Here is a 26,591-nt window from a genome sequence, read left to right on the forward strand (position 1 = left end):
TTCACCCTGTCATGGCTTGAGTCTTGTTGATGGTTCACAAACAAGGTACGATAAAACAAGAACCTTTCAGTTGAGCTCTTCATTTATTACAAACATATAAAACCAAAAAGATTCTAATTTACAAACAGGAAATTGAACTCCAGTCAATGGTAAGGCATATGGCGTCCAGTGTGAACCCTCATTTTGATGTTCTGCTTTTAGCCTGAAGCAGCTGAACAACATGTTTCTAAGAGTATTTGCAAACCCTTCCTAAAGCACATTTGTGAAATGCTAAGACATCCTGTGTGTGTTAAAGTGCTCAAAGTGTCACATAACAAAACTTTCAGTGCATGTGAACATTGCTATAATGAAGTACTAGAAATATAGTCCAATAACATCTGTTAGTATGCTGCTGTCATGATTTAATAACTTAGCTGCTCAGTGTTACATACATACATTCCTCGGGTGGAGAAGTGTTGACGTAAGGCCACAATTCTGGGCTCTCTTCTCCCGCTAAATAATGATTTTCTTGTTCGAGTGTGTCATTGCTGGTTCTCTGTGTTCACGGTCGACTGCATCACTTGTTGTCTTCGGCTGTTCAGGATGGCCTGAATGCTGAGTGTGAGCTGTGGAGGGATGTGATCAATGAGATTTGTGATTTGTCACACATGTTCATACATAAACACACTCCGACTAACTTAAGTGACTTACTGTTTGTTGCTGTGAAAGGACCTCTCGATAAAAGGCTTGCCTGCGTTGCTGCTCCTTCTCGTCACACACTTTCCAAGTTTGAGCTTTGCTTTGGATCAAGGCCTCAGGCAGCTGAGGATTCTGTTGCCGCTGTGACATAAAGTCAATTTTACAAATACATGATGGACAAAGACAATTCTGAAAAACTTACCCAACAGCAAAGGGCTTTAGTCATACTGCACTGATTCATTATCTATTTCACTGTATGACAAAATACACCAGGAGAGGATCATCATTGTCAGTTCTACTGGTACCTCTTATATCCACTGCTGTATTAGATTAAAAGTGCTTCATGACCATACTGAATGTTATTATAGCTTGTCCCTCAAAGTAACTTTAGTTGTCTGTTGTTTTTTGTAGTTTATTTTATCCATTACTTTGCAGCCAACTAACTACCAGAAGCACCATTCAACTATTAAAAGTCGATATCAAGTTCTTTAAGAAAAGCAGAACTAAGAAGTTTGAGGTGGACAAATATTAGTTTGATTTTTTCTATAATACTGAAACAGTTGAATGGTAAGGCATATGACGTAAATTTCCAGTATGAACCCTCAGTTAGGAGTTGATGCCAGACGATTACCCAAAATATGTGTAATGATTATTGTTGTGGAAACCTTTTTGTGCTGCTATTGGAGTAGTTCAAATGTGGATTAAAAGCACTGCTGCTCAAAGGAAAAGCTGGAGATCTGTTTGATAAATATTAATGCTAAAAAACTAAGTTCTACTTCACTCTACTTATGCTGCTTGCTGCCACGCCACTATTTCTGAAACAAAGGTTATTTCATTGAAAAAAAGAAGTTATAAAACTCTGAATAGTAAAGAATCTTTGTCTGCAGCTTCAACTGTGTAAACTTAAAACACTTCTCAGCAATCAACTCCCTAGATGCATAACAACAAATTAAAATCATACTGTTAATGTCCTTTTATAAGATGTTGGCATTCCTTATACATATATATATATATATATATATATGTGTGTGTGTGTGTTAATAACACCACATTGTTACTATGAGACCTTCAGGTTACTCACCACTTGTAATATGTAGTGGTCAATAGTTTGAGACGTCATCCTCTGCAGTGACAGGAAGGACATCGACACGTTTGCTCTGCTCTTGTTCAGTAGTTCCTGCCGACACATTTTTATGTTATGTACCGTATAAAACATTTTAAAAAAGTCTCATAAAATGATATTTATTATTACCACAAGCTGTTCGTTGGTCATCATTTCCAAGTTTTCCTTGCTTGAGGTGACAGGAAGGTTGGCAGTGTTTGACTGAGGAAGAAACATAAAGGCACACATTAACGTTTGGTTAATACATATTAACGTACTGTTAGAGCTGCAGATAATCCTCTTTAATACCATTCAAATATGTATGCTTTATAATTTTTAATATTCAAATATATTAAAAGAAATTATGTTAAAATTGAGGAGGCTACTAATTATCCTATACTCAACTAATGGCAACTACAACATACTACAACAACCCTTGTGCCCATACTGCATGTCATTTTCTTTATCATGATGCTTTGGCACAGAGTAACGTTCACTTGGATGTTTGCATTTCCCATAGTATTTTGAATATGGCCCAAACAGCGCGACGCGGCTCGTCGTTTTTACACCGACACCCCATTTCTATTTCCCTCTCTGTCACTTTTGTAAAACTGAACATTTAACATCGTCACGTGAATTGAGTCACTCCTTATCCATGTTATTTATAACCAAATTACATATTCAAAAGGCAATTAAGCATTTGAATATTATTATTTTTAATATTGGGAATATATGCAAATTTCATTCCTGCAGCACTACAGAACATTCAACACTTTGCAGGAATTCTAGATGTTATTTCACTAGATGGAGTTGTGCTTGTAATAATTGATGCATTAAGGTGTTCAACTTTTTACCTCAGCCTCATACTCGGCCCAGGCAGCTTTGCGTTCTGCCTCACTGAGCTCTTCCTCTTGTTTATGGTCCAGCAGAGATTCGTGCTCGTGGTAAGTTACTATCTGGGTCTTACATGTTTGTAATAGCTGCTCCAGGACTTTATCCTGGGAAACAGAAACAAATAGCCATTCAATCATAGCATCTATGTGCTGAGGCATCAAAGCACAAACCTGAAAATACAAATGGTTACCTTTGGTGACACTGAGCTTGTTCTTTTCGAGTTTTTCTTCGAGTTTGGGTCATCCAGTAGATCTGGCTCAAATGTGTAAAGTTCAGTAAGTTCAGAAAGGGTGAAGTGCCTCTCATTCTGCTGATGATCCAACACTCGATTGGACAGAGACTGCTTTGTCACCTGACGATCATAGATCTTCTCCTCCATGGTGCCCTGGAGCAGGGGATAACAGCAATATTTAAGCAGCTTTGAATGGACCTGTGTATCTTTGTGCTCGTCAGTGTGTGTCACAGGTGCAGGGTGTGTCGGCACCACAGGTGGTGCTATATCTTCTGCACAGAGGACATATTTGTCCACACATGACTGTAATGAAACATGGGGAATTTGGATCTGATTGAACAGTGTATATGAGTTTATATTGCCTCTTTACACTACATTGCATTGTAAAATATCAATAGGTAGATCTTAGAGATGCAGCGATTGGGAGAATCAGGGCCCATACCGATGTTTGAAATAACAATTAAGCCGATTGCAGATTCCAATGTTTGTTGACTTCTTTTGGCCACCATTTTCTCCCATGTTTTGACAATGAGAACAATTCAGAGTTTGTTCAACAGGTGACTTCATCTGCCCAATAACAAACCTCTTCTCTGATTCCACATTTAGGTTTACTTGATGCCAGCATTACATTGATTTGGCACAACAAACAAAGAACAGCTACTGACATTGGTTCATTTGCCGATAAGCTGATGTCTGTCAACATGGCCGATATACTGATGTATACTATGAGTATACCAATGTTGAACCGATGCATCAGTGCATCCCTGATAGATCTGTTTAGGGTCGAACTTTCAAATGTATATGAATACGTCCATAACTCGCCTTCTCCGCTACTGAAACACTGATCAATGCTTTCATTACATCCAGACTTGATTACTGCGACAGCATTCTTTACAATAGGTCATTGGCAAGTCCTCAATAAACATCAGTTTATCAAGAACTCTGAGCGCCTACTTATCCATTACTCCTGTGACCAAATCAGCCCTGTTCTGCAAAGTCTCCATTGGCCCGCTGCCACAGATTGCATCCTATTCATAATCCTGCTTCTCACTCACAAATTTCAGACCAAAGTTTTGAAGAATTTCTCATGTCCAAAGTTTCCCAAAAAAATTCCCCAAATCATTGATGATTGGTTTCGAAAAATTCCTCAAAATTCTCATTGAAAATGACAGAAGTTTCCAAAATTTTCAGATTAAGGTTTCTAATAATTTCAGACTAAATTCACAAAAGAACAGGTTTCACAAAATTCTGATTAATGTTCATGAAAATTTCAGACAAGAATTCCCATATGTTTCTGAAAAGTTCCTAGAGTTTTGAGCGTTTCAGTAACCCTAACCTCGGGTGTCACATGTCTTTGAGCTGTGAGGAGCAGCATAGCATCACTCCAAACGATAGTTAGGTGAGAATATTTTAAAGTGACCACAAAAGTACAAAACTATCCACTAATTCCTAAGACATCTCTGTGGCAGAACACAAACTATTTATGTATATGTGGACAGTTTAAAGCTGGATTCAATATACATGTTGTACTTTCATATAACAAAATCTCAAAACAATAGAAATACATTTGTTTGTCCTGCACCGTGCAGTCTGTGCACTAGAAACTTTTGAACACGTCCTTAATAATAGAATGTTTATGTAACAATGATTTAGAGTATCACTCACACTTGAGAGCAGTGCCAAGTGTGTGTGCCAATGATGACACACGCTCCAGCATTTAAAGTGAAATTCAATTAGAGATGCACAATTCCTTTCAAATATGAAAACTCAAAACAAATGCACAAGAGACACAAAAAAACACAAACTTCATAGTTAATGCTTACATAAAAAAAACATAAACACATATACAAAATATGTTCCAGGAAGAGATGCCTACCTGAGCCAGGAAGCGGTAGATGAAGACTTGTTTGAGCTGACCAAAGCGGTACACCCTGTATATGCTCTGTATGTCATAGGAGGGATTCCATGAGGCATCAAATATGATGACCCTGTTAGCAGCCACCAGGTTGATACCGAGTGAGCCTGCTTTTGTTGAGATCAGAAACAATCGGCCACTAGAAAGAAACACGATCCAAAATTAAACTTCATCATAATAAGTCCCCCCTCCCCCCGACATTATAAGCATAAAATCTGAAGATGAGTCAGTTCATTCATACCGGACATTGGCAGTATTATTGAACTGATCCGTCCATTTCTTCCTTAATGTAGCAGAGGTGGAACCATCAAGACGATAGTAATCAATGTTCTTGATCCAACTGCCTTCTGTGATAACAAAGAAGAATCATCATCAAAGGTTAAGTACCATAAGGGAGACATCAGTTATATGCTAATCATCCATAAAATACCTTTAGAAGATGAAGGGTATCTTGCCCGGTGAGAGGCCCCGAGGAAATCCTCTATCAGGCTCAATGAAGTCAAGGACTGACTGAACACAAGCCTGAAGAAGAATAGGATAATCAATCGCCAGCTTCTTCAAATAAAGTTCAACTTGCATCAGGTAACAGTATTAACTTACACTTTGTCCTCTAGATCTTCAGCCATTCTGAGGATCTCAAACAAGAGCAACATTTTCCCAGAGTGCTCCTTGATTTTGGCATCCTGTTCTGACAGCAGACTTTTGAACCAGCTCATAGGTAGACTCTGAGATATCGAGCCGATGTTTGATTTCTCTCCTAGACAGAGGACAGCACAGGCCAAACTGTATTAGTGTGCATGCTACAGTGTTATTAAGAATTATTAATGCATTAATACCTTCCACTGTTGGAGCTCCGTTGGTCACACTCCCTCCATTTTGGTTCACACCACTACATCAGGCAAAAAAAGAGCATAACAAGCATAAAAATAGCATCAGAAAGCACTCACACTCTTCTTAGTATGTGTGTTGAGTCCATGAAAAACTTTTGGCACTGGCAGAAAAGACGTGGCAAGTTTACTCAGCTCTGCTGCTCATCCCACAAATGCATGTTCCTTAGAAAATGTGGCACCATTTAAAAGGGAAATAAACAGTATGGTATTTCCAACGGTATAAGATTTATTGCCAAGAAGCATCGTTACAACAAAGAAATAATCTACCAAACACAAATTTCCTGACTTTTTGTGCAATGCTCATATATATATATCACACGTTATTCTCGAATTAGATGAAATAAAACTCTTGTATGCCAATGTGCTTTGGAGCATTCTGATTTATCAAACTAACACAGCTTCCTCATGTATATTATAGCTCAAGATGTGCAAAAAGCTTTCATAAAAACCAAATGAAGTGAAATGTATTTGTAATGGTAGAGAGAGATTATACATGTCTTACCTCTGAGCTGCAGCATTTCTTGCAGCTTCAACTTTATTCTTCTTTCCCAACAGACTCTGTAATCAAAGCTCAGTAAAATACACTTCAAGTGATGGAACACTACCAACATGCCATAACAACCTGTTCAAGCTGGGTTGTTTGTACCTTGTTTTCTTTGCTGATGTTGCTGAGCTCAAGGCACCACGGGTGATTCCAGATCCTGCTGAACACATGGAAGTCCTTGAACAGGTTTGCTCCGGCCTTCACCTTTGCTCCGTTAGTCAATGGACCAACACCTGGAAAAAAAGAAACCTTTACTTGTATCCTCACCTTCTCAAACACAATTCAATCTGAGCGCCTAGCCAGGCTTATCTTGATGGATCATTGATCAAATTAAAAACAACTGACATTGTCTGAAGAATTCAACACGTGTTCATCAATGAATTACAACATGGTGGGGCAGAAGGGGAGATTACCTATAAGTCACAATAAAAAGGTAATACCATGACACTTTAATGTAAGATTGAACCAGTCAATCGTCTCTACCAAAACAAATGTCGGTTTCAGTGACTAAAATGACAAGTCTGCAAATGGAAGATCCTAATAAACTTAAATTTGTTTGAATTTAAAAATGTACCATCTTGTAAACATTCAAATTCCTCCACTCCTGTAATGACGGACAATCAAGTTCTACAGTTCTTAAATCAAAAATACTACCAGAGATTCTTACCAGAGATGTGATCAAGGTAGAAGCGGTACAGTCGATACTGAAGTGGGGAAATCCTCACTGCCAGCACGTACTCGTGTTTAGGAGGTAGAAACTGAGTCAACTCTGAGTAATCTCTTCTCTAAAAAAAACAAACAAACATGTTTGTAAGATCTGGGCTATAAAACCAAACCATTTTGAGCATGTATACAAAGTTAGCTTTTTACCTGCACACATCTGTCCAACATAGCATGAAGGACATGAGCACGTTTCTTCATGACTCGGACGTCTTTAGGTGTGGAGTCAGCACACTGGCCGTTCTGTATGGGGTTGATAAATCGGTTTCTGAACTCTCCCAGAGAGCCCAGAAGATTCTTCTTGATGAAATTCACCATGCAGTGGTCTGTGGGAAGAACATAAAGTGTATCACTTACTCAGATCTCAGTAAGTGGCGTAATTCACAAAGCCTTGTTGCCAACCAACCGATTATCAATACAATGTTTTTGTGGTTTTATTTACCGGGAAATGTATTACATATGTCGTTTAGCTCGAGGTAGAAAACAAATAGATCTGTCAACAGCCCCTTTAAAGGGAACCAACACTTCAGGCCATAGCCAGAGAAATAGAAAGATATGCAGTGAAATGAAAAATGAGCTCAGTGTGTTGCAAAAATAACAGATGATATTCATTCAGTAAAAGTAATATGTGTAATAATGTGACCTTGTGGTGTTATTTAAAATGTTATTGTGATGCAGACTTACACTCAATCAGGTTGTTCTGTAGCGGTGTGCCAGTTAGCACCACTCTTCGTCGAGTCTTGATTGCATTCAAAGCTTTGGAAATATCTGAAGCTTCATTGCGCAGGATGTGGCCCTCATCACAAACAACAAAGTCTGGACCTGTAAAAAAAAACACATGGGGGGGGGGGGGGGGCAGTCTAAAGCTGAACCAGGTCACACTTCAACAACATAATGGAGTTTATAAGTTATATACTGTACCTGGATCCACCAGTATGCTTTTAAACTCCTTCTTTACATTCTCGTTGCTGATCTTCTGAGCTAATGACAAGATGCGATACATCTGGTAGCCCATGATCATGACTCCTCCGTCCCTCTGCCACCTCCGCAGAGCGGAGATTCGTTCTTGAGGTTTTATTGTAGCCAATTCTGTTACCTGAAGTGAGATAGGTGTGATATTAAGGAAAAGATTATGTCATGAAGTAAAATATGCAGTAATGCCCATTTTTGCTTATAAAGATTTGAACTGCTTTTCAAACCTTGACTCTATCCTGCCCCATGTTGTCCTGCCATTTCTTGAACTCGTTCACCCAGTTGAGGATGGTATTAAGTGGACACACGACCAGAGCAGTTCTGAATTTGAGGTTCTCTGACAGCAGCACTGTGTGCAGGAAGGTCACAACCTAAGAAGTAACACAAGTATGAATATGTAAGAAAATAAAAAAAAAACACAAAATAAAGCATAGATTAAGGTAAGGGATGATTGGTTATTTTGTGCAAAAATAAATATTTAAAGTGTCTTAAATATTGTTTATCATTAGTCAAGGCAAGGGGTGCAGGTCTGTGCATGTCTTCACCTGCAGAGTTTTCCCCAGGCCCATACAGTGTGCCAGAACACAGCCTGACCCAGGGGTAGAGTTGGCCTTATTCACAGACTCACAGCAACTGTCCCAGATGAACTGAACACCTGTTGGAAGAAACAAATAAATAAATATAATATTAAAAGATAAAAATTATTTCTAACCAGAAACAAGAATTCGACTCTGTGCAGCCAAGATCTGAGAAAACGTGTTGTTTTGTGGATCAATCATTAAAATAATATATTTATTCAAATAATCTAAGGCTTTCAATGAACATTGTAAAAGTGCTTACAGACAACAAATGTGTAACTCAGGTAAATAAGAGCTGAATTATTTCTTGCTGTTACATGTCTGTGAAGTGCGTTACAGTAAATTGGTGTCCATGTCAGACAATTTGTAGAAAAAAGTGCACACTAACCATCCACCTGGTGAGGCTTCAGTCTCGTCACCAAGTTCCTGTGCACCTGAACAAGAGGCTCCTTGGTCTCCTTGTCCTGATCCAGGACCAGTTTAGTGGTGATGGGGCCCCCAACTTGAGACAGCTCCTCCGGTATTATCTGTAAAACAACAGCAGACAGTCAGCATTAATGATCAAGATTTAAGATGAACTTTTATTTAATTTCTGTTTTTACACTCTAAGTCATGCAACACACACATAGGCTGAAATATACAGATGCACAAACAGGATCCTATGGACATGCACTAATGGAGAGATGTCAGAGTAACGGAGCTGCCCACAGCGAGCGCTCCTGGGCTGATGATGTGTGTGTGTGTGTGTGTGTGTGTGTGTGTGTGTGTGTGTGTGTGTGTGTGTGTGTGTGTGTGTGTGTGTGTGTGTGTGTGTGGGGGGGGGGGATCAGTGCCAAGTCCCGGTGGTCCGCACCGGGACTTGAATCAGCGACCCTCCGGTTCCCAACCCAAGTCCCTACAGACTGAGCTACTATATATACTGTATATTACCGGTAAGTGTTATAAGAAAAAGGATACAAGCATCTCGTGAACAATACTTCCCTTAATATGTATTCATTATAACACAGTGCAGTTTAGATTCTGTTTGTGTGCAGTACCGTTCTCATGTCCTCCAGCTGTATCTCCCTGTCTGCCAGTCGTTGGCACCTCTCCTCCTCCTCCCTGAGAGCCTCCTGGGTCTCTGCACGCAGGTTCTCATCATCGATGATTTTGCGAATCTTTTTGCGTCCTTTAGGGGTTCCTTTACCGTCGCTCGTATCCTCATCTGCATCCTCTTTATCACTCTGCTCACATAGAGAAGCAATAAGACCGTTATGACAAAGTCCTCGTCTGAGAGCAACAGTGAGGTATGATAAATAAGGAAAAACAGATAAGTGGTAAACAAAGAAGTTATAACATCAGCTGCTACCTTTTCACTGCTGGAGTCTGACAACAAAATGTAGGGCACTTTGATCGACTGGTCTTGACTGCTGGATGCCTCCTTATCTTTACTGGATTGTCTGGAGCCATAAAAAAAAAGAGCGAAACTCATTAATGAAAATGAACCTATGTAAAGTTAATAAAGCAATTGTATCTCTATTAATATAAAAGTTTACAGTGTGACCGACAGAAATGGGTTCGCTTAAGGCAACTTTTAGCAAAGTAGTATAAAGGAAATGTCATGATTTTCATTCAGGAATAAAAAAATGCATTTCATATTCATGTGTTGTTGTTTACTCAAAGCCAGTTTCAATTGAATTGCTTGAATCCAGCTCAGATCGTTAGAGGTTTGTCTGTCACAAAACAAACAGCTTGTTTAGTGAATAAGTCAACCATCACTCAGCGCTGTATTGTACTCTTTATAAATTCTTCTATTTCCTTCAAATATTTTGCACAAATACATATAACCAATATGGATCATTATTGAAAACAAATGGTTGAGAAGCTCTGCTGTATTGCAACAATAATGTGACATTGAAAAAGAAGTAATCATTTCTATTTGATACATTCGTAGATTTACCATCAGGGCCCCACTGAGGTGTATGTTGGTTAACTGTCACTGAGCCACTGGAGCACTTAATGGACATGAACATTCACTGATGACATGAGATGAACATGCTGTGACGTGGACAAAGGTTCAGTCTTCCACTGTGGTAATTGTGCTTTTACTTAATCTCATTCGCTTTATACATGTTGTTAAACGTTAAATCAAACCAGAACTGTTTGTTACAGTACTACCTTGTTTTGATGTTATCAATCAATCAATCATTGTTTTATAATAGCGCCAATTCATAATAAGTGTTATCTTGAGACGCTTTACAAAAGAGCATAACGAGATAATATGAAGGCAGGATTTCTCCTTTGTATTCCTCACTTTCCTGATCAATGGCATCTAAAAAATGTTTACCTTTTCAGTTTGTCTCCACCTGCTTCATCCTCGGAGTGACTCAGCTCCACGCTCATCCCATCTTCTTCTGGCCCCGACTCGTCGTCAATATCAGTCTCGGCTTGAAAGAAATCAAAAGCAGACATTAAGGCGGATCATGTGCCCCCTATCTGGGTATTTATTGTTAATGTCGGAGGTGTTCTTACAGCTCAGGTCGATGCTTTTGTCTCTTTTGTTCTGCTTTCCTTCTTCACTTTCTGCCACCGCCTTGTCACCTGATGTCCCTTCATCAAAATTGAGTTTGTGACGGAGGAGATGGTGCCTGTTGCTCTGCTGATCAGACGCGGTGTCAGATGGCGCTGAAGAGTCTTCCCCTGAAGTACAAGTTTAGTCTCATCATTTCCCCTTTTAACTCCATAAGTCACCTTACAGCTGACTTATTATGGCTTTTATGTACAAATGTTAAAGTGGGCTCTCTTCATTAAGATTAGAAATTGAAAATACTTGTGCTTATAAAAAAAAAGATGCACAAGAGTAAATCTAAAGCTGGTGCTTTCAATAAATGACTTACCATGTGCATCACTTCCATCTTCACTCCCCTTTTTGACTGCCTTGTCGATGTCTGAATCTGATTCCTCATCGTGTGTTTCCTCCTCCGTAGATATTTCATCAGCCGAGGAGTAGTTGGCTTTGATTTGGGCCAACAGAATTTTCTTAGCGATTCTTTCAAAAGTAGAAAAAAGGGAAAAGGTACCTGAGGTTCATTTCATAATCAGTTAGTGTCTTAAGCTGGATATTTTTCAATAGATCAAAGGCAAATGTGTCATAACAGTTTGACTGATATAAAACATATTAAGTGTTTAATGACCAGTAGTGCTTCAGCTGTTAGCCTTTAAATAAATGTACTGTAAATCTGAACAGACATTTAATAGAGTCACTGATTTCTGGTCAAACACATCTTGTGCTTAGATAAAGGTAGGGACAACTAGTATTTATTAAATTAAACATTCAGAACACTTGAAGACATCTACAAAAAATAAACGGATGAAGAAGTACAAAAAAAAGAGACAGAGGGGTTTTCAAAAGTAAGAATTTATTACAACAACAGGTTTTCTTCACAGAAAAAAGACAATTAAGAGTTTCTTAAAGTGTTTACAACGTGTTAAGTCTGCTTGAGTTGGACACACATTTTGTCTTCTTTTGTTGCAAGTGGATTTTTAAAAGAACAGCTATCATTGATCGCTAGCTCAACTATACACGGCAGCTCGCATTTGAAGAGCAAAGCACTCCTCTGGTACTGTACCAGCAAATCAATGTTCTGTGTAACAGGGAGGAAAACCTGGGACAAAACAAAGCATCACTGAACTGAGTTTTAGATACGTATTTACACAAAGAATCTGTTTCTTTATACCACTTAATGCACCCGGGAAGGATAAAAACTAAAGAAATGGGGCGCTTAAAATAAATATAAAAAAGGGGTGTGGGATTAAGATTCAATACCTTTCCGTGTTTAATACCTTCTACTAAACGAGAATTTTCAAAAAAGTGCTTGACCTGTTATGATTTATGAAAACTGAGAGTCAAACAGCTCAAACTGGTTTGAATAGAGTCCTCAGATCAATTGTCTGCCCAAAATTAACCCTGTCTCACAACTCTATTGTGCGCTCAGGGCCGCTCCTGAGCTGAGCTCATAGAGGTCAATGCAGGTCACTGGACATGTGATACCAGCCATTTTCACTGACGTTTGATCCAACATCCAATGAGATTGTATTTACAAAGAAGCTGCATTACAGTGATTCCAGGCCACAGCAGCATCTACGGACCAGGCAGAGCTCTGAATCTCTTTTGACACATTTAGACCATGCAAAGAAGATGAAGAGAAAAAGCACTGAAGAAGATACATGTAGACCCCAGGAAGAATAGCTGAGCTCCTGGGTACAGCTAAAGAGGATCCTAACAAATAAACAAAAACCTACATAATGCCACACATTTACATGGCATAACTGCCATTGGTAATCACATGCTCTTTATGTTTTAGCCCACTAACCACTAACATAGTAAACATTACACTTTTGCTGACCATTTTTCAACAGTTTAAGTTGTGCTACTTTTACAGCAAAATAAAAAAGACTTTTGTCATAAAAACAAAAACTATGTGTTGCCGATAGTAGGCTACAATATCCAACATTTAAGCGATTGGTGCCTAACAGCACTGCAATCACTGCTGTGCTGTCAGAAAATCCGACCTGGAAAAAACATAAGAAAGAAAAATGGATGTCATTAAAAGCACAAAGTGAAGTCTGTGCCTCTTGCCTAAGATGGATGTTGTTTCATGGCCCACTCTCAATTCTCAGATATACAACCCTCTCAAATATGTTGAATGAAACTGACCTGGAAGGCTTTTAACTCAAATTGTTCTTTTCTTCCTCAATTTAGCAAAAGGTGACAGCTGGTTAACATGTCAAGCAGGGTTCAGGAGTACCAGTTTGTGTTCGAGATGCACCGATTGCAAGGTCTGACCTGCCGATTCTGATTTTAGTCAATTTTAATATTTTCTTTGTTTCAGGAAATGTCATGGTGCACTCTGAAGTCACAGCTGGGAATGATGTCATCATGTCACACTCTAGTTGACCACATTCCAGTGATGAGTTTGCAACAAGTCGAATAAGCAACATTAACGCCTCCAAGGAGAACCTTTGTTTGGTTAGCTCACACAACGTGATAGTTTGAGGGCCGAAGTCACATGACAACATGTCCGCGAATGGAACTTTCACAATACCATCAGTGTGATCGATTAAATTACACTAAAACAAGACTGAGCTTGATGAATGTAGCAGCCACGTTGGCGTTAAGCTTGGGCTACTGAAGTTATTTCAAGTTTCGGAGTCAAAATTCCGACTTCAGTTCCAGATGACGTATCAGACTGGCAACTCACCCACAATTCACACATACTCCGTGCACGCCGCGTCAGCGCCACAGTTTTGCTCCGTCGGACGGCTCGCGCCCATTCACACTGGATCCGTTTCTGCGACGTCAGGGCAGCGGAGTGCACCCATGACACATCACAGGAGAACTACAAGATCCCGCGGGAATAAAGAGAAAAACATGCAAACAACATGTTGCTTTGTCTTTCTGAGGATGCATTGTTGTTAATTCGGTGCCTGTTTAGACGTAATGTTGATAAAGTGATGAAAAATACGGTCGCGAGTCCGTATATTGTGTTTTATTTTGAAGTTGACCGAATGCTCTGTGCGTTTCCTTGTCTGACTTCCTGTCCAGGCTGTCATACTCTGTCCAGCTTGACGCGTGCCTGCAGCGTACTCCGGGGAAAATAGACTCGCTGCGTATTTGAAACGGAGCAGAGCGCAGTGCCGTTGGTGGCACGCGCCGGAGACGGACCGCAGCACACCCTGTGTGAACACAATGATTGACTAGAGTGGCAGCTAAGTACAACGTATTGCGCGGTGCTGACGGACCGCGGTGCGCACAGAGTATGTGTGAACTGGGGGTTACAGGGTGAAATGGAACGCAACATTATTGAAAGCAAAAACGTAACTTCTATGCAACCTTTCTTAAATCTAAAATGACATTTTTGGGGACGCAGATGGCCTAGCGGTTGGGTTATGCAAAACCTATGTCGTCTAAGCAGGCACCCCGAGTTTAAGTTCTGTGGCTCCATTCCTACATCATTGCCCGCTCCCTGATTTCCTGCTCTATCTACTCTTCTATCAAATAAATGCATAAAAGTCCAAAAACCAATATTTAGAAAAAAATGCAATTTTATGTTCATAATAAAACATTGTTTATTAGGCTATTCGATCATCAGAAAAAAATTCTAATGGTCTTTGTTTATCGTCCAGTAGGTCGATGCTTTTTAGCCTCTGCTGATGGGCGCCTGCCGTCCACACATGAGCTTATGTGTCTGTGATTATGTGCACATGACATGAAACATGTAGCTTATGTGTACACCTGAGACTGGCACACAATGTTTTTTAGGTATAGATATACTTTACAGGACCAGCTGGTCACCGGTCATGACCAAACAGGATAAAAATCGGCCAATTCCGGCCGACAGCCGGTCGATCGGTGCACCTTTATTTTGTATATACAGTAAAAATCAATGAAACTGTTTTTAAAGCTACAGTCTGCTTTGGAAAATGGTCAGCAAAAATGTATTCTCTGTGTAAAGAAAGTGGGGTAAAACATACAAAAACACTGGCATGGCTGACATTGAAGTCTGTAAATGAGAATGGATAACGATGATGGGTCCATGATGGTACCAATTCTTTCCAGAATTGCACTAATACAACTCAGGCATCTCACACACTGCCCACACACTGGAGTCAAAAAAAACATAATGCCAATTCACATTTTTTCTTGTACTACAAACTAAGAGTAATTTCAGATTTCAAAGTATATTTTCTCTCATGTTTTATTGCATGTTTTGTAACATTTTGTTTCAGATAAAGTCATGACTTTTTCTCAGCACCTGGCCCTGAGCAGTGATAACCTTTCAGTCTCCTCTACTGACCTGGGAGTGTTAAGTGTCTCAAAACCTCAGTAGATAAACGTTGAAATATGTGAATGGTTAGATGGAGTACTGCAAGTGGTAGAGTGATGGAAAAATGTGTCCTTGGATCTTTCTAAAAGCAGTACTACGGGGAAACAAAATGACATGTCTCCAAAATGCACCAGTAAAAACACGACAAGTCCTTAAAAACATGTCACCTCTCTCATCTTCCCCACAGCATAGTAAATATACAAAAGCTTCTAAATAACTTGACCATTTGTATAAAGGGGCGGCTGTTGCTCAGTAGGTAGAGTCGTCGCCACTCAACTGGAAGGTCAAGGGTTTGATCCCCAGCTGGGTAACATGTCTGATGTGTCCTTGGGCAAGACACTAAACCCCAAATTGCTCCCGAATGGGATTAGTTACTTCTGATGGATGATACTACATAGCGATCACTACCATCAGTGTGTGAAAGGGTGTGAATGTGTAGGTGTGACATGCAGTGTAAAAGCACTTTGGGTATTCGGAAAAGACTAGAAAAGCGCAATATAAGCTCAAGTCCATTTACCATTTATTCACACGTCAAATATTATGACATTAAAATGTGCGGTAGAAGAATTGCTGAATAAACTTTGTGGTCAGTATTAACACAGTCTGTAACATCATTGAAATGTGTCCTTGTAATGCTGAATGGCATAAAATGCACTCACAGAGTCAGGTACTCTGTCACAGGCCTTTCGACTAAAAAAGCTTTTAGCCATTATGAAATCTAGGTTGTTACTTCCAGATTTGGATCCCCGTAGATTTAAATTAAGAATGAAATGCAAAAATAGGATGGTTTGAAGGCAAAGCATAACAACATCACAAATGCTCAACTCTGCAGCCTGACAAACCATTAATAAACATAAAATAGCTGACACTGCAGTATCAGTAAAAATAAAAGTAAATATGACTTCACAAAGTAATGTTGTTGTTTGTACAGATCATGTGGGAGTACAATAAAGTTTAACCTTAGTAAAAAGTGTAGAAATACTGTCACTGAAAACCAACGTGTAACATCTGAACGGGTTGCGCCGTAAAGCAAAATAAATTCAGTCATTCTTCAAATGTTTGCTCAGACCTCTAAAAGGCCAGAAATCTCAACTTCAAGGTCTCCCGTTATATCAGTTTGGGGCTTGCCAAGGCGATAATAGAATACAAATCTTGATTAAACTGTATCTCTGGTATTTACAGACGTGCTGACTTATACACTAAATAAAACACAGATAGGCACAGTATGTAGCCCATTCCAAGCTAGGTTCAGAGTCCCTGCTTTATTTTTTGGCCCTGTGCTTCACAGTGTACCTTTAGAACGTGTATTTGATTGCTGGGGCCCGACTGCAGCTTCGCTTCGGTCTTGTCTGAATAGACTGTAACTGAGTCTGAATAACCCCGGTGTTGCTAGACTTTTCAGAGATGTTAGGGTTCATTGCCCCAGCTTTTTTTCCACATTTAGGCTGTTTTACAAACTCTACATTTGGGCTTTTTGATCCATACCTATTTTCTGGGTCATCATCATCTTCTGCCGCCCACGAGGGCTCAGAATGCTCCTCATCTCCTACAAAAACAAAATAAAAAAGTAGTGTTAGTTTTTCAGTAAAGGAAGTTATGTTGCTTCAGCAGAGTCCATTATCAAAGACCAGATAACAGGGAACTACAAGCGGCATTATATTGATATACCACCAAGAGAAGCTACCTGGAATTTTATATCCCATTAGATATACACAAAATGCTTAGTCACAGAGTCACTTTTTTTTTAACAATGAAATGTAAATTTTATGAGATTCTAAACACTGACTCAGCAGTACCTCATGGTAGAAACATATCAAGCCTGTTTATCTAGCGTTTTTTTCGGGGAAAAGAAAATCGCTGGCTGTGTGCTAGTACAATACACTTGTGCGGTGGAAATAAAAGCGCTGCCCGTGCGTGTTGTCTATGACAACAGTCTCTTAAACACTTAATCTCAATAATTGAGATAATTTTTTCCCCTTTACTATGAGCATCCAACAGAGGATGCTTTCCTTCCTACTTTGTCTAGACACAGAGCAAGGAGGATGTGGGCACACAACTGGATCCGTAGAAGACAAAAATACGGAAAATATCATTTATTTTGAAAAGATCGCTGGTGACATCAACGGAGCCTTTCTTAAAAGTTGGGAGATTTTTTATTTCAAAGCGCTCTGGGCTGCCACACAAGAGGCTGAGCGCTTGGGATAAGACGCTGAACGCTTTTTCTTTGTCTGGCCGTCTGCTACCGCAAACACTTTGTTCTCATTGGGAACAATTGAAAAAAGCAGCTGGTACTAGAAAAAAGAGTTTACACTAACCCTACTAATGCTCTATGACTTTTCTAACGTTAGAATGGATTTTTAAATTGTTACATTAATAGAAGAACTACCATATTAGCAAGTGATCTAAAAAAAATCTTCCACAGCCAACATTTGGCCTGTATTTGGTCTGCGGACATGCTAATAATAGATCCTCCTTATGCCGTGATCACCCTCCTCTTTGTAAACTATTTACTCAGATTTGTTGATGCTTAGTTGTTATGTAGGACACACACTTCCACACAACTGATCCTTTCTTAAGCGCAGCGGCTCCTGCTTAATACTCAATGAAGAGTTGGGCATGATTGATGTCTGGCAGAATTTACTGAATACTATATGTAGTAAAAGGAGCACAAACTGATGAGCAATGTTGACAGCTAGAGTTCTCAAAATTTAGTCACGGGAGAATATGGGGTTGCAGCGACCTAGCATTATTAAGGATAATGGTTAGTAACAGCTATCAAAGTCTAGTAAATTTAGTTTTCCAGTTATAATCAGGCAATCGATAGAACTATTCAGGAAGTGACAAATGTACTGTATGTTTTAACTGAAATACTCAATAATATTTTGCAGTCTCATAGGATGAGAAACTCACCTGAAGACTGATGGAACGCTGCTGCTCCCATTGAGGGCACATCTTCAGTGATGGGCTTCATCTTCTGATTGCTCCCGTCACTCTCCGAGTCGTCATCTTGATCATCTTCACTGGATGAGGAAGACGAATCCATTGCTTCCTGAGGAGTTGAAGACTTTGACTTTGAAGCCTGTAACCTGCTCTGCTTTCTAGCCACCCCTTTGTCCTCTCGTTTGGCCAGGTGAGGCTTCCCTATTGGCCTCAGGGTATTCAAGTGCTTTACCTCCTTGTGTGTGCCTTGATCATCACTCGAGGAATCAGTCCCACTTTCCCTTCGAGATTTTACTCTTCGGTCAGGTGAATCAGGCTCGGGGGAACCCCGGTCCAGCATCTTGCGTTTGCGGCGCATTTTCTCAGGTGAGAGCGGAGTGTTCTTAGTGAGCCAAAAGAGACATTTCTTGGCCACCTTAGTTGACGCTTTTCCATCCTCATCACTCTGAGCATCATCAGAACTCTGTGATATGGCCGCTCGCTCAAGCAGGGCTGCAGGGACTTCGTCTGAGTCCGAGTCGTCTCTTTCTCTGCTTAGACTTTGTTTTTCTGGGTTTTTGGCTGGAACTGTGCTGGAGGTTTGCTCAGGGTCAGAGTCACTGTCACTATCAGCAGCAGAAAGAGACTGTTTTACCTTGACATCACTTTGTCTACGCAAAGGTGTTGTCTTCACACGAGGAGATCTTCTATTGCCGTGTTCCTCCTCTTGGTGTGGAGATGCACTGGAGTTGTCATTGCTAACTTTGCTGTCAGCTGTAGCCCCTACAACACCTGTCTCTTCATCCTCTGAAGCATCCTTTTCCTCTGACTTCTTATCCGTCATGCAGCTGCCCTTGTTCATCTCTGGGTTGTCATTGGATTGCTCTTGCTCCATAGGTACAGGTGTTAGTTTCACTACAAGTGTTTTAGTCATGTTGACCCCACTTTCAGAGGTATTCCCACCAATTTTTTGTGGCCTCTGTTGGGCTTCATGCAAGTCTTCCCCAGGACAGTTATGGGTGGTTAGTCCATCTGTGAAGCCCTTAGAGTCAGAGTCATCATCGTCTAAATGTTCACCTGCCAATTTCTGCAAGATACCCAAGCATCTTTTATCAGAGACGTCCAGCTCTGCTTCTGGTACAGGTTGGCTATTGCACTGCTCACTGAGGAACTTGTCCCAACAGCTAACAAGATTCAAGTCACTGAACTCCTCCTTAAGGCTTTCCTCGAGAGCTGTGAGGGATTTTCGCAAACCTTTATAAACTGACAAAAAAGAGTTTAGATATAGACTGCGAACTCCTGGTGTTTGTTTGCTCTTTGTAACAGAATTAATAAAATTGACAAATATGCGGTTTAATATGTTTGTTGAGTCAACTAAATGTTTGGCTTTTTTGGTTATCTCCTTCGATATCTGCAGTGTGTTGTAATTGAACACAACATTTCCGTCCATACCAGTGTGATCCCATTTATCAAGAGGAAGCTTTCGGGACAAGCCTGGCAACATGGCGTAAATTCCAGATTTTTCCTGGCCTACTCGGCTCTTCTTGCGGTGCTGATGCAAAAGACTCTCCATGTTCTCCAGGACGTTGTCACAGGCTACCACTAGGTCAAAGAGCGGCTCCGGGCTGCACACATAGCAGTACCATTTACTTTCCAAGATGCCCGACAGTTCCTTTCTTCCCAAATTCCTTAGAATGCACTTCTTGCAAAAAGCATTGCTGCAGTAGTCGCAGCATATCAGGTTTCCTCCTTCAGCACACCATCTATTTGAGGAAAAATTAAGAGGTGATAAATGCGGTTTACAAGAGCTTAGTATAAAGGAAGTTATGAATAGGTCTATTTTTTTTAGTTTTTACATTTTAAATACGACAAATCCTACCTGCATTGCTCATCCATTCCATCCCCGTCCCTACTGATGTCATCACTTAAGTAATACTTATAGCAAGACTGAAAAAAAAAAAAAACAATCAATAGAGTTAGAGATAGTTTGAACTTTGATCTATTAATTATTTACAGTTAAAATGATCTTCAATTTAAAAAAAAAAAAAGAAACGTAATCACAGAAAAGTTTTCAACAAATTTGGATTTCTTAAACTCGAGCATTTGAAATAACACAGATGTAATTGATCGTTTTTTTTTCAAACAGTTGAGTTGTTGACTGACAAACTGGACACAGTATTTTCATCTATTTGAATATAAACCAACAATAGAAATTCTCAGATGCTGATACCCGCCATACGTCTGTACAACACCTCACGGTTATGGCAGGGGGAAAGCACACACTTGGACTAAATCTTCCTTTTCCCATCTGCACAGCTGTCCCAAGAGTCAGCCTCTAGTTGGACACTTTAATGATCACCTCAATTTACTTAAATAGCACCTTTAATTTAATGTTTGCACTGCCTGTTATTTAATGTCTGTTTTTGATAACTCTGCACTATCTGCTTTTTTAAACATTGCTGTACATATATAAACAACACAACTTCAGAAGGTCAACACTTTTTTATTTTTTTATATTCAGGTCTAATTACAGATTTTTTCCCTTAAGTGTTTATAGGTTCTTGCTTTAAATTACAAATTTTTATCCCTGCACAGGTTACGTACATTTCTTGTATAAATCTATTTTCAATTGCACAGTTTAAGTTTGTTTCATCTAGGGGTATTCTTTAAATCTTTTTTCGGATTAACATATATGTATGGGAGGGGGGCATCGGTTTTGCGGCTTTTTTTTAGGCTTAATTTGTAACAAATGTTTCATGTCATGTACGTCTTGTAACCTGCTACTGGATGCTTTGAATTTCCCTCGGGATCAATAAAGTATCTATCTATCATCTATTTATCTATCTACAGATTCATGTTTCAACGGGTGAAGTATCCCTTTAATCACACACAGCTAACAGAACTGAAAAAGAGAGTAGTGATGTCAGAATCATGCCACATTATGAGCTGCTCCATAGAGAATGTATGTAGACTCCGCCATTAAAGAAAGTCATCTCATGTAAGCTATATAATTTAAAAACAGAATGCATCAAATGTCTTCTGGTTTTTTACTTTTTGAAGAGATTTGCATGCTGATAAAGACAGGGGTCATGGGACATTTTAAAATACCTCTGAGCAACCCTATGAATATGGAGGATTACAATAACACTCACCTTACAAATGAGTACTTTAAGAACTGGGTGGCGATAGATGCAGTCCTTCTGGAAGTGGTTCACTTGTCTGCCACATGCAGTGCAACTGACAATTTCCATGTGTTCACTTCCTGAGAAAGAACACCACTGGGATTAGCAACACAAAGGTTATAAATGGGGTTTCTTAAACACTTTGAGACTACATTGTTCAGCCTAGACCTAAATTCAACATATTCTACAGGTCAGGTCTCCATGAGCAGTACAAGTGGTTAGGACCAAAATGTGGCAAGGCCGGTGTGGAGTGGGAATGCTGCAGAGGCGACTAGAGCATAAAAAAAACCCTGAACTTTCTATACACACAAAACACATGACAGTGGAACTCCCCATAAAAGCCTTCTATGGCTGTCCTCCATCAGATGTGCACTGACAAAAAAAATCATTAAATTATGAAATTCTTTGAAATGCGGAAAATGCCCTAGTGTTTATTGAACTTTTCACTGTTTACACTTTCTATTTTAGAGGGTTTTTTTGGACTATAGTGCGTTTTACTATTGTTCTTATGACGTGCTTTTAATGTCGTCATTACAGTTGTAATTCCTGTGTTTTTATCTGTCCTGCCACTGACAAGAGCTTCTTAACAAATCTTTGTTTTATTGCTTTGACAATTAAGATCTATTCTATTCTATTAAGCCTTCATGTCTCTTTGCCTTGTATCCCAAGTTGTTTCAGTTGTTGAATTAATACATGTCACCACTGTCACATTCCCTTACCTTTAGGACATGGCTTTGTGAGTAATCTTGAATTAATGTTCAGTCGTATCATTAGCAGTAACTGACCTCCACGTCTTCTTGAAAACTCTTTCCTCAGAACACCTGGTTTGCGGCTGCGGAACTCTGGACCCCTGAAGTCGTCTCTTCCATTCTCAACAGCTTCAGGCCTCACCAGCACAGTGCCTGTGATGTAAAAAGACATAGTTCCAATAAATCAAGCTATTCTGTCATCACCAAATATGTTTGTCAATCATAACGTTGTTTAAGGCTCTGTCAACCTCTAATCCCTTAGAGTATACAAAAAGAATACAGAAATTATACAGACTGATGATTTAGTCTTGTATTCAGCACTTGTGAATTTCAAGTGTTCTTGACCAAAGTGACCTCAATATATCCACTGAAACACATATTTAGACCGTGACATAACACAATGGACAGTTCACTGTTGCATATTGGCATATAGGCTAGGTGTAAGAGTATTAAAGGGACGCACATTTGGCAACATTAAGATTTACCTTTGGGCAATCTAGTGATATCAAGGTGACCATTTGTGTTGACCGGCAACTCCACATCCTCACTGGCCTCCGAGTCCCCAGATTCATCCAGTCCAGAGTGCTTTATGACAACAGCTGGTTTTCTGTAATAAACATAAATATTTTAAGTCCCAGAGCTTTTGTTGGCAGCTTCTTTGGAATACCAAGAAAAGATGCACACAGTAACCAAAGTGTTTTAGTATCAGGGCGCACTCACACTATGCAAAGTGGTCCCATAAGCACTATTGTCCCCCCCTCCTCATTCCCCCGCTGGCCGGCCCTCCCACTGCTCCAGGGCTAACCAGGCCTGAGCACGGTTACCTCTTTTACATAACATCGTAATACAACACTCGTATGGCATTACATAATTATGAAGCACACTTTGTTTACAAGACAAGCGTACACCAAAAAATAAATAAAAGGGACGCGCTGTCGAGTACGCCTCTGCACATCGGAGAACAGATACAGACTTGAAACTTGAAAACATTTCTTGATAATGAAGCAGTGTTTCCCCTAGGTTTACAGCGTTGGGGGGGTGGGGACAAGCCGACACGACGACACAAACACTTGAAGGAATCTTGGTGTTCATGTGTTACTTTTAATGACAGCTGTCCTTTTCTATCGGAAAGATATTCTTAAATGACTTCTTTCCCTGATTTCCGACTCTATCCACTATCCTATCTCTTCAATAAAAGGCACAAAAAGCCCAAAAATAAATCTTAAATCTTAAAAAAAAATAATAATAATAATATATATATAAATATTTTTTTAACTTGACCTTCAGGGGGGGGGGCGCCCCCCCCAATATAATGGTAGGGGAAACACTGATGAAGGCTGTCCAAGCTGTGTACCCGTGCTTGTGCTCGTGCATGAACTATGCCATGCCGAAGCACACCTCTTCCAATTGGCCAGGGCCAAGGAAGTGTACCGTGCTTGAGCACTCACACTAGTCAAACAAACTGGCCTTTAGAGAGAAGCGTGCTTAGGCATGGTACTGATTGCCTAGCGTGAGTGCGCCCTTATATGCAGTGCATAATAATCCTGTTTTCCTTTGGTTTGATCACTATGGGATGCATCATAGCTACAAAAAATATTACACATAAGTACTTTCAGCAATGAACAAGAAAACACTGGCAAGTTTATTGCAACAGAGCCTTTTCTAGGTTTGGGGAAAGAATGAAAGGCCAACTCACCTCCTCGATATTCTGGTGTCCATTCCTGCCTAAAAGTCAAGGCAGTTTATTAGTTAAGCCTTCATTAGCAGTTTCACTATTGGTGTTAAATACTTCACAGTAAAGTCTATTGTGGGATGCATGTCCTGTAGGTTATGTTTTCTTCATGCACATTTTTTTTTTTTTTTTACAGATAAGCGTTGTAAGTAACATTTTTGAATTTCCATTAAACATTTTAGCTTACTACAAAACATTTTTTTTAAATAGAAGGGGGAACTAGTTGTGTAGAAATTAAACAAAGACTACCACTTTCCAAATTTTTTTTTTTTTAAACTTTGATTCAGCAGAATCTCTGTTTTAGTGGATTTCTGTCTGAATGGAACCTTATTTTAGGGATCCAGTTGTGAAAATGTTGTGTGGGACATTAGTGCCCAGGCCCTATAATTAAGATTTTGACAGCCAAGCTGATTGGTAGATGAAAAAATATAAATACAATTTTAAGCACCATACATTTTTAACTGCATTCTTGTCAATTCTTATGTACCAATTTGTGCCTTTTTCTGCGCAACATTATTAGATTAGATCAACTTTATTGTCCCCAGGGGGAAATTTGTCTAGGGTAAAAGTGCAGAGAAAACACACAACTCTGTCCAACTTACGATAACAAGCATAACAAAAAACTAGACAGCCATAAAACACATTAAGTAATGCATAAAAACACAATAATAATAATAATAAAAAATAACATTCAATACAAATGTCTTGTTTTTGTTTGAAGAGAAGTTAGGACAGTTTAAATGATAGACACATTTGCACCTTGCATTGGATGCACTGAACGTGTGCGCTGATATGCTGCACAGAAATAGTTGTCAACATAAAGACCTCATTGAGTGCACCGATTTCCAATGCAAATCCATGTGCAGAATTTATGAAACCCTGCTCACAGTTTGCAAATCCAAGTGCACAGTTCAAGAAACAGTGTCCATTGCAAATCTGTAAGCATAGACAAACAAACTGTGGGTACGAATTCACAACCACAATAAAAATTTATCTGAGCCTTCGGGGGCTCCGTGCAACACGAGAGATGTTACTATCTTTACGTTACTGATTGTTGAAGTCCAACCATAATACATGTTGGTGTGCATCAGTGCACCCCAGACACACAGACAGCAGAGGAGCAGGAGAGAAGCTGCAGCTACACTTAACGCACTTAAAACTCATTAAGGTTTTATACATGACTATTTGGGTGGATAGCCCTCTTAAATCCCTCCCCCAAAAAAACAGAAAAACTACCCACAATTTGGCACTTGGTCGGTGTTAATTTGTTAGCGTTCGAAAATTAAAACTGATCCAAACATCAGGGATGTTCACTTACCTCTGTCTCCGTTTGACTTATTGGGTTTCCCATAAAACAGCTCTTGTTTGGCAAACCTGTTTAAGAGAGGATAAGTTAAATAGAATTGTAAAGCATGATCATTATAATCTTTCCACCACTGTAATCATTGAACAACTGTACCATCAACATCCTGTGAGTTTGGAGTGCCATTGGTGCCGTCAACAGGGGATTGGGCCAAGTATTCGTGCAGTTTGTTGACCAACACATTCAGCTTGCTGGTCGTGGTGCTAGAGTCAAGCAAAAAAGAAAAAAAAATCATGTTTATGAAAACTTTACAAAAAAGGTAGTTAAGAGTTGTTTAATCAAATCAGTTTTTAGACTTTTGCTTCACATACTTTGTTTCAGTGACATTTGAAGAGGAGAACTACTAATGCATCTCATAATGATGTGTTATACATCTTACAGACCCTCAAACAGTCAAATGACATTTACTTTTTCAAATAATAAATTTACAATTTAATTAATATAACAACTATTACAACTCTCGAAATCTCTGATTATTTTCCTTTTTAATGAATGGGGATGTAAAGGTTGAGACTAAAGTACAAAAAACTATTTTGATAATGTCAAATTAAATGTATTTAATTTCAACTGTATGCTCGAAATTTAATTTAAAGTTTAATATTTTCATCGAGTTTTTTTTTTTCTCAGAGCATAATGAGAAAAAAAAATCGCAACATCACCCAAACAATAGCTGCTATCATCACCTATGGTAAGTCATGTTTCCTGCTGTGTTGGCTGTGTAACACACGCTTATAATAAATGTATCTGACACAATTAGAGTTGTCGTTACACATTTCGATTTAGTTAACTGTTAGCTCACACGGCTAGCCACTTGCTAAGCTAGCTCTTCTTCATGGTTTCTAGTGAACAACAGAATTTCAGAGCGCAATTTATACCTGAGCATCGTCGCTGACATTATCGTCTAGCAGGCGAACAACCGAAATCGTCGAAGTTCTCAGTCTCTCATGAATTTATTCAGGTAGAAACATGACGCCTCAAATTTCGTCTCGCACCCCAACACAAGCTCGAAACAGCGCTGTAGAAGCTAACAACAACCAGTGAATGACTTCTTCTTCTTCTTCTTCTTTTGGGTTGATTGGAGGTTGGCAAACAGTTTTAAGGCACATTACCGCCACCTACCGGACTGGAGTGTGGCAAAAAATATAGGCAATAATAAAAACAACAAAAACTATATTATCTCTATTATTTTAGTTTTTTTTTTTTAAATGTCTTTAATTTATTGTTTATTTTACAAGACCCAGTTCCCATAATATTT

At 39.4% G+C, this 26,591-nt stretch overlaps 1 protein-coding gene across 1 annotated transcript; it reads right to left on the minus strand.

Moving 5' to 3' along the window:
• Positions 1-405: 405 nt before the first annotated feature.
• LOC132988251 (transcriptional regulator ATRX-like) lies at positions 406-26,359 on the minus strand. The gene is made up of 35 exons (XM_061055525.1): positions 26,212-26,359; positions 25,433-25,539; positions 25,292-25,347; positions 23,938-23,966; positions 22,727-22,848; positions 22,278-22,394; positions 21,463-21,572; positions 20,190-20,257; positions 18,302-20,073; positions 16,877-16,937; positions 11,402-11,553; positions 11,037-11,204; positions 10,852-10,951; positions 9,874-9,964; positions 9,563-9,748; positions 8,914-9,052; positions 8,493-8,602; positions 8,175-8,318; positions 7,897-8,071; positions 7,660-7,797; positions 7,126-7,301; positions 6,923-7,040; positions 6,358-6,488; positions 6,214-6,269; positions 5,658-5,710; positions 5,422-5,578; positions 5,252-5,343; positions 5,063-5,165; positions 4,783-4,960; positions 2,865-3,059; positions 2,635-2,778; positions 1,931-2,002; positions 1,760-1,855; positions 691-819; positions 406-605 (listed from the first exon to the last, which is right to left on the minus strand). The coding sequence occupies exons 1-35, from the start codon at positions 26,229-26,231 to the stop codon at positions 522-524; spliced, it is 5,649 nt and encodes a 1,882-aa protein (XP_060911508.1). The 5' UTR covers positions 26,232-26,359; the 3' UTR covers positions 406-521.
• Positions 26,360-26,591: the final 232 nt, after the last annotated feature.

The sequence above is a fragment of the Labrus mixtus genome, chromosome 14, assembly GCF_963584025.1.
Source record: "Labrus mixtus chromosome 14, fLabMix1.1, whole genome shotgun sequence".
In the NCBI taxonomy this organism is placed as follows: domain Eukaryota; kingdom Metazoa; phylum Chordata; class Actinopteri; order Labriformes; family Labridae; genus Labrus; species Labrus mixtus.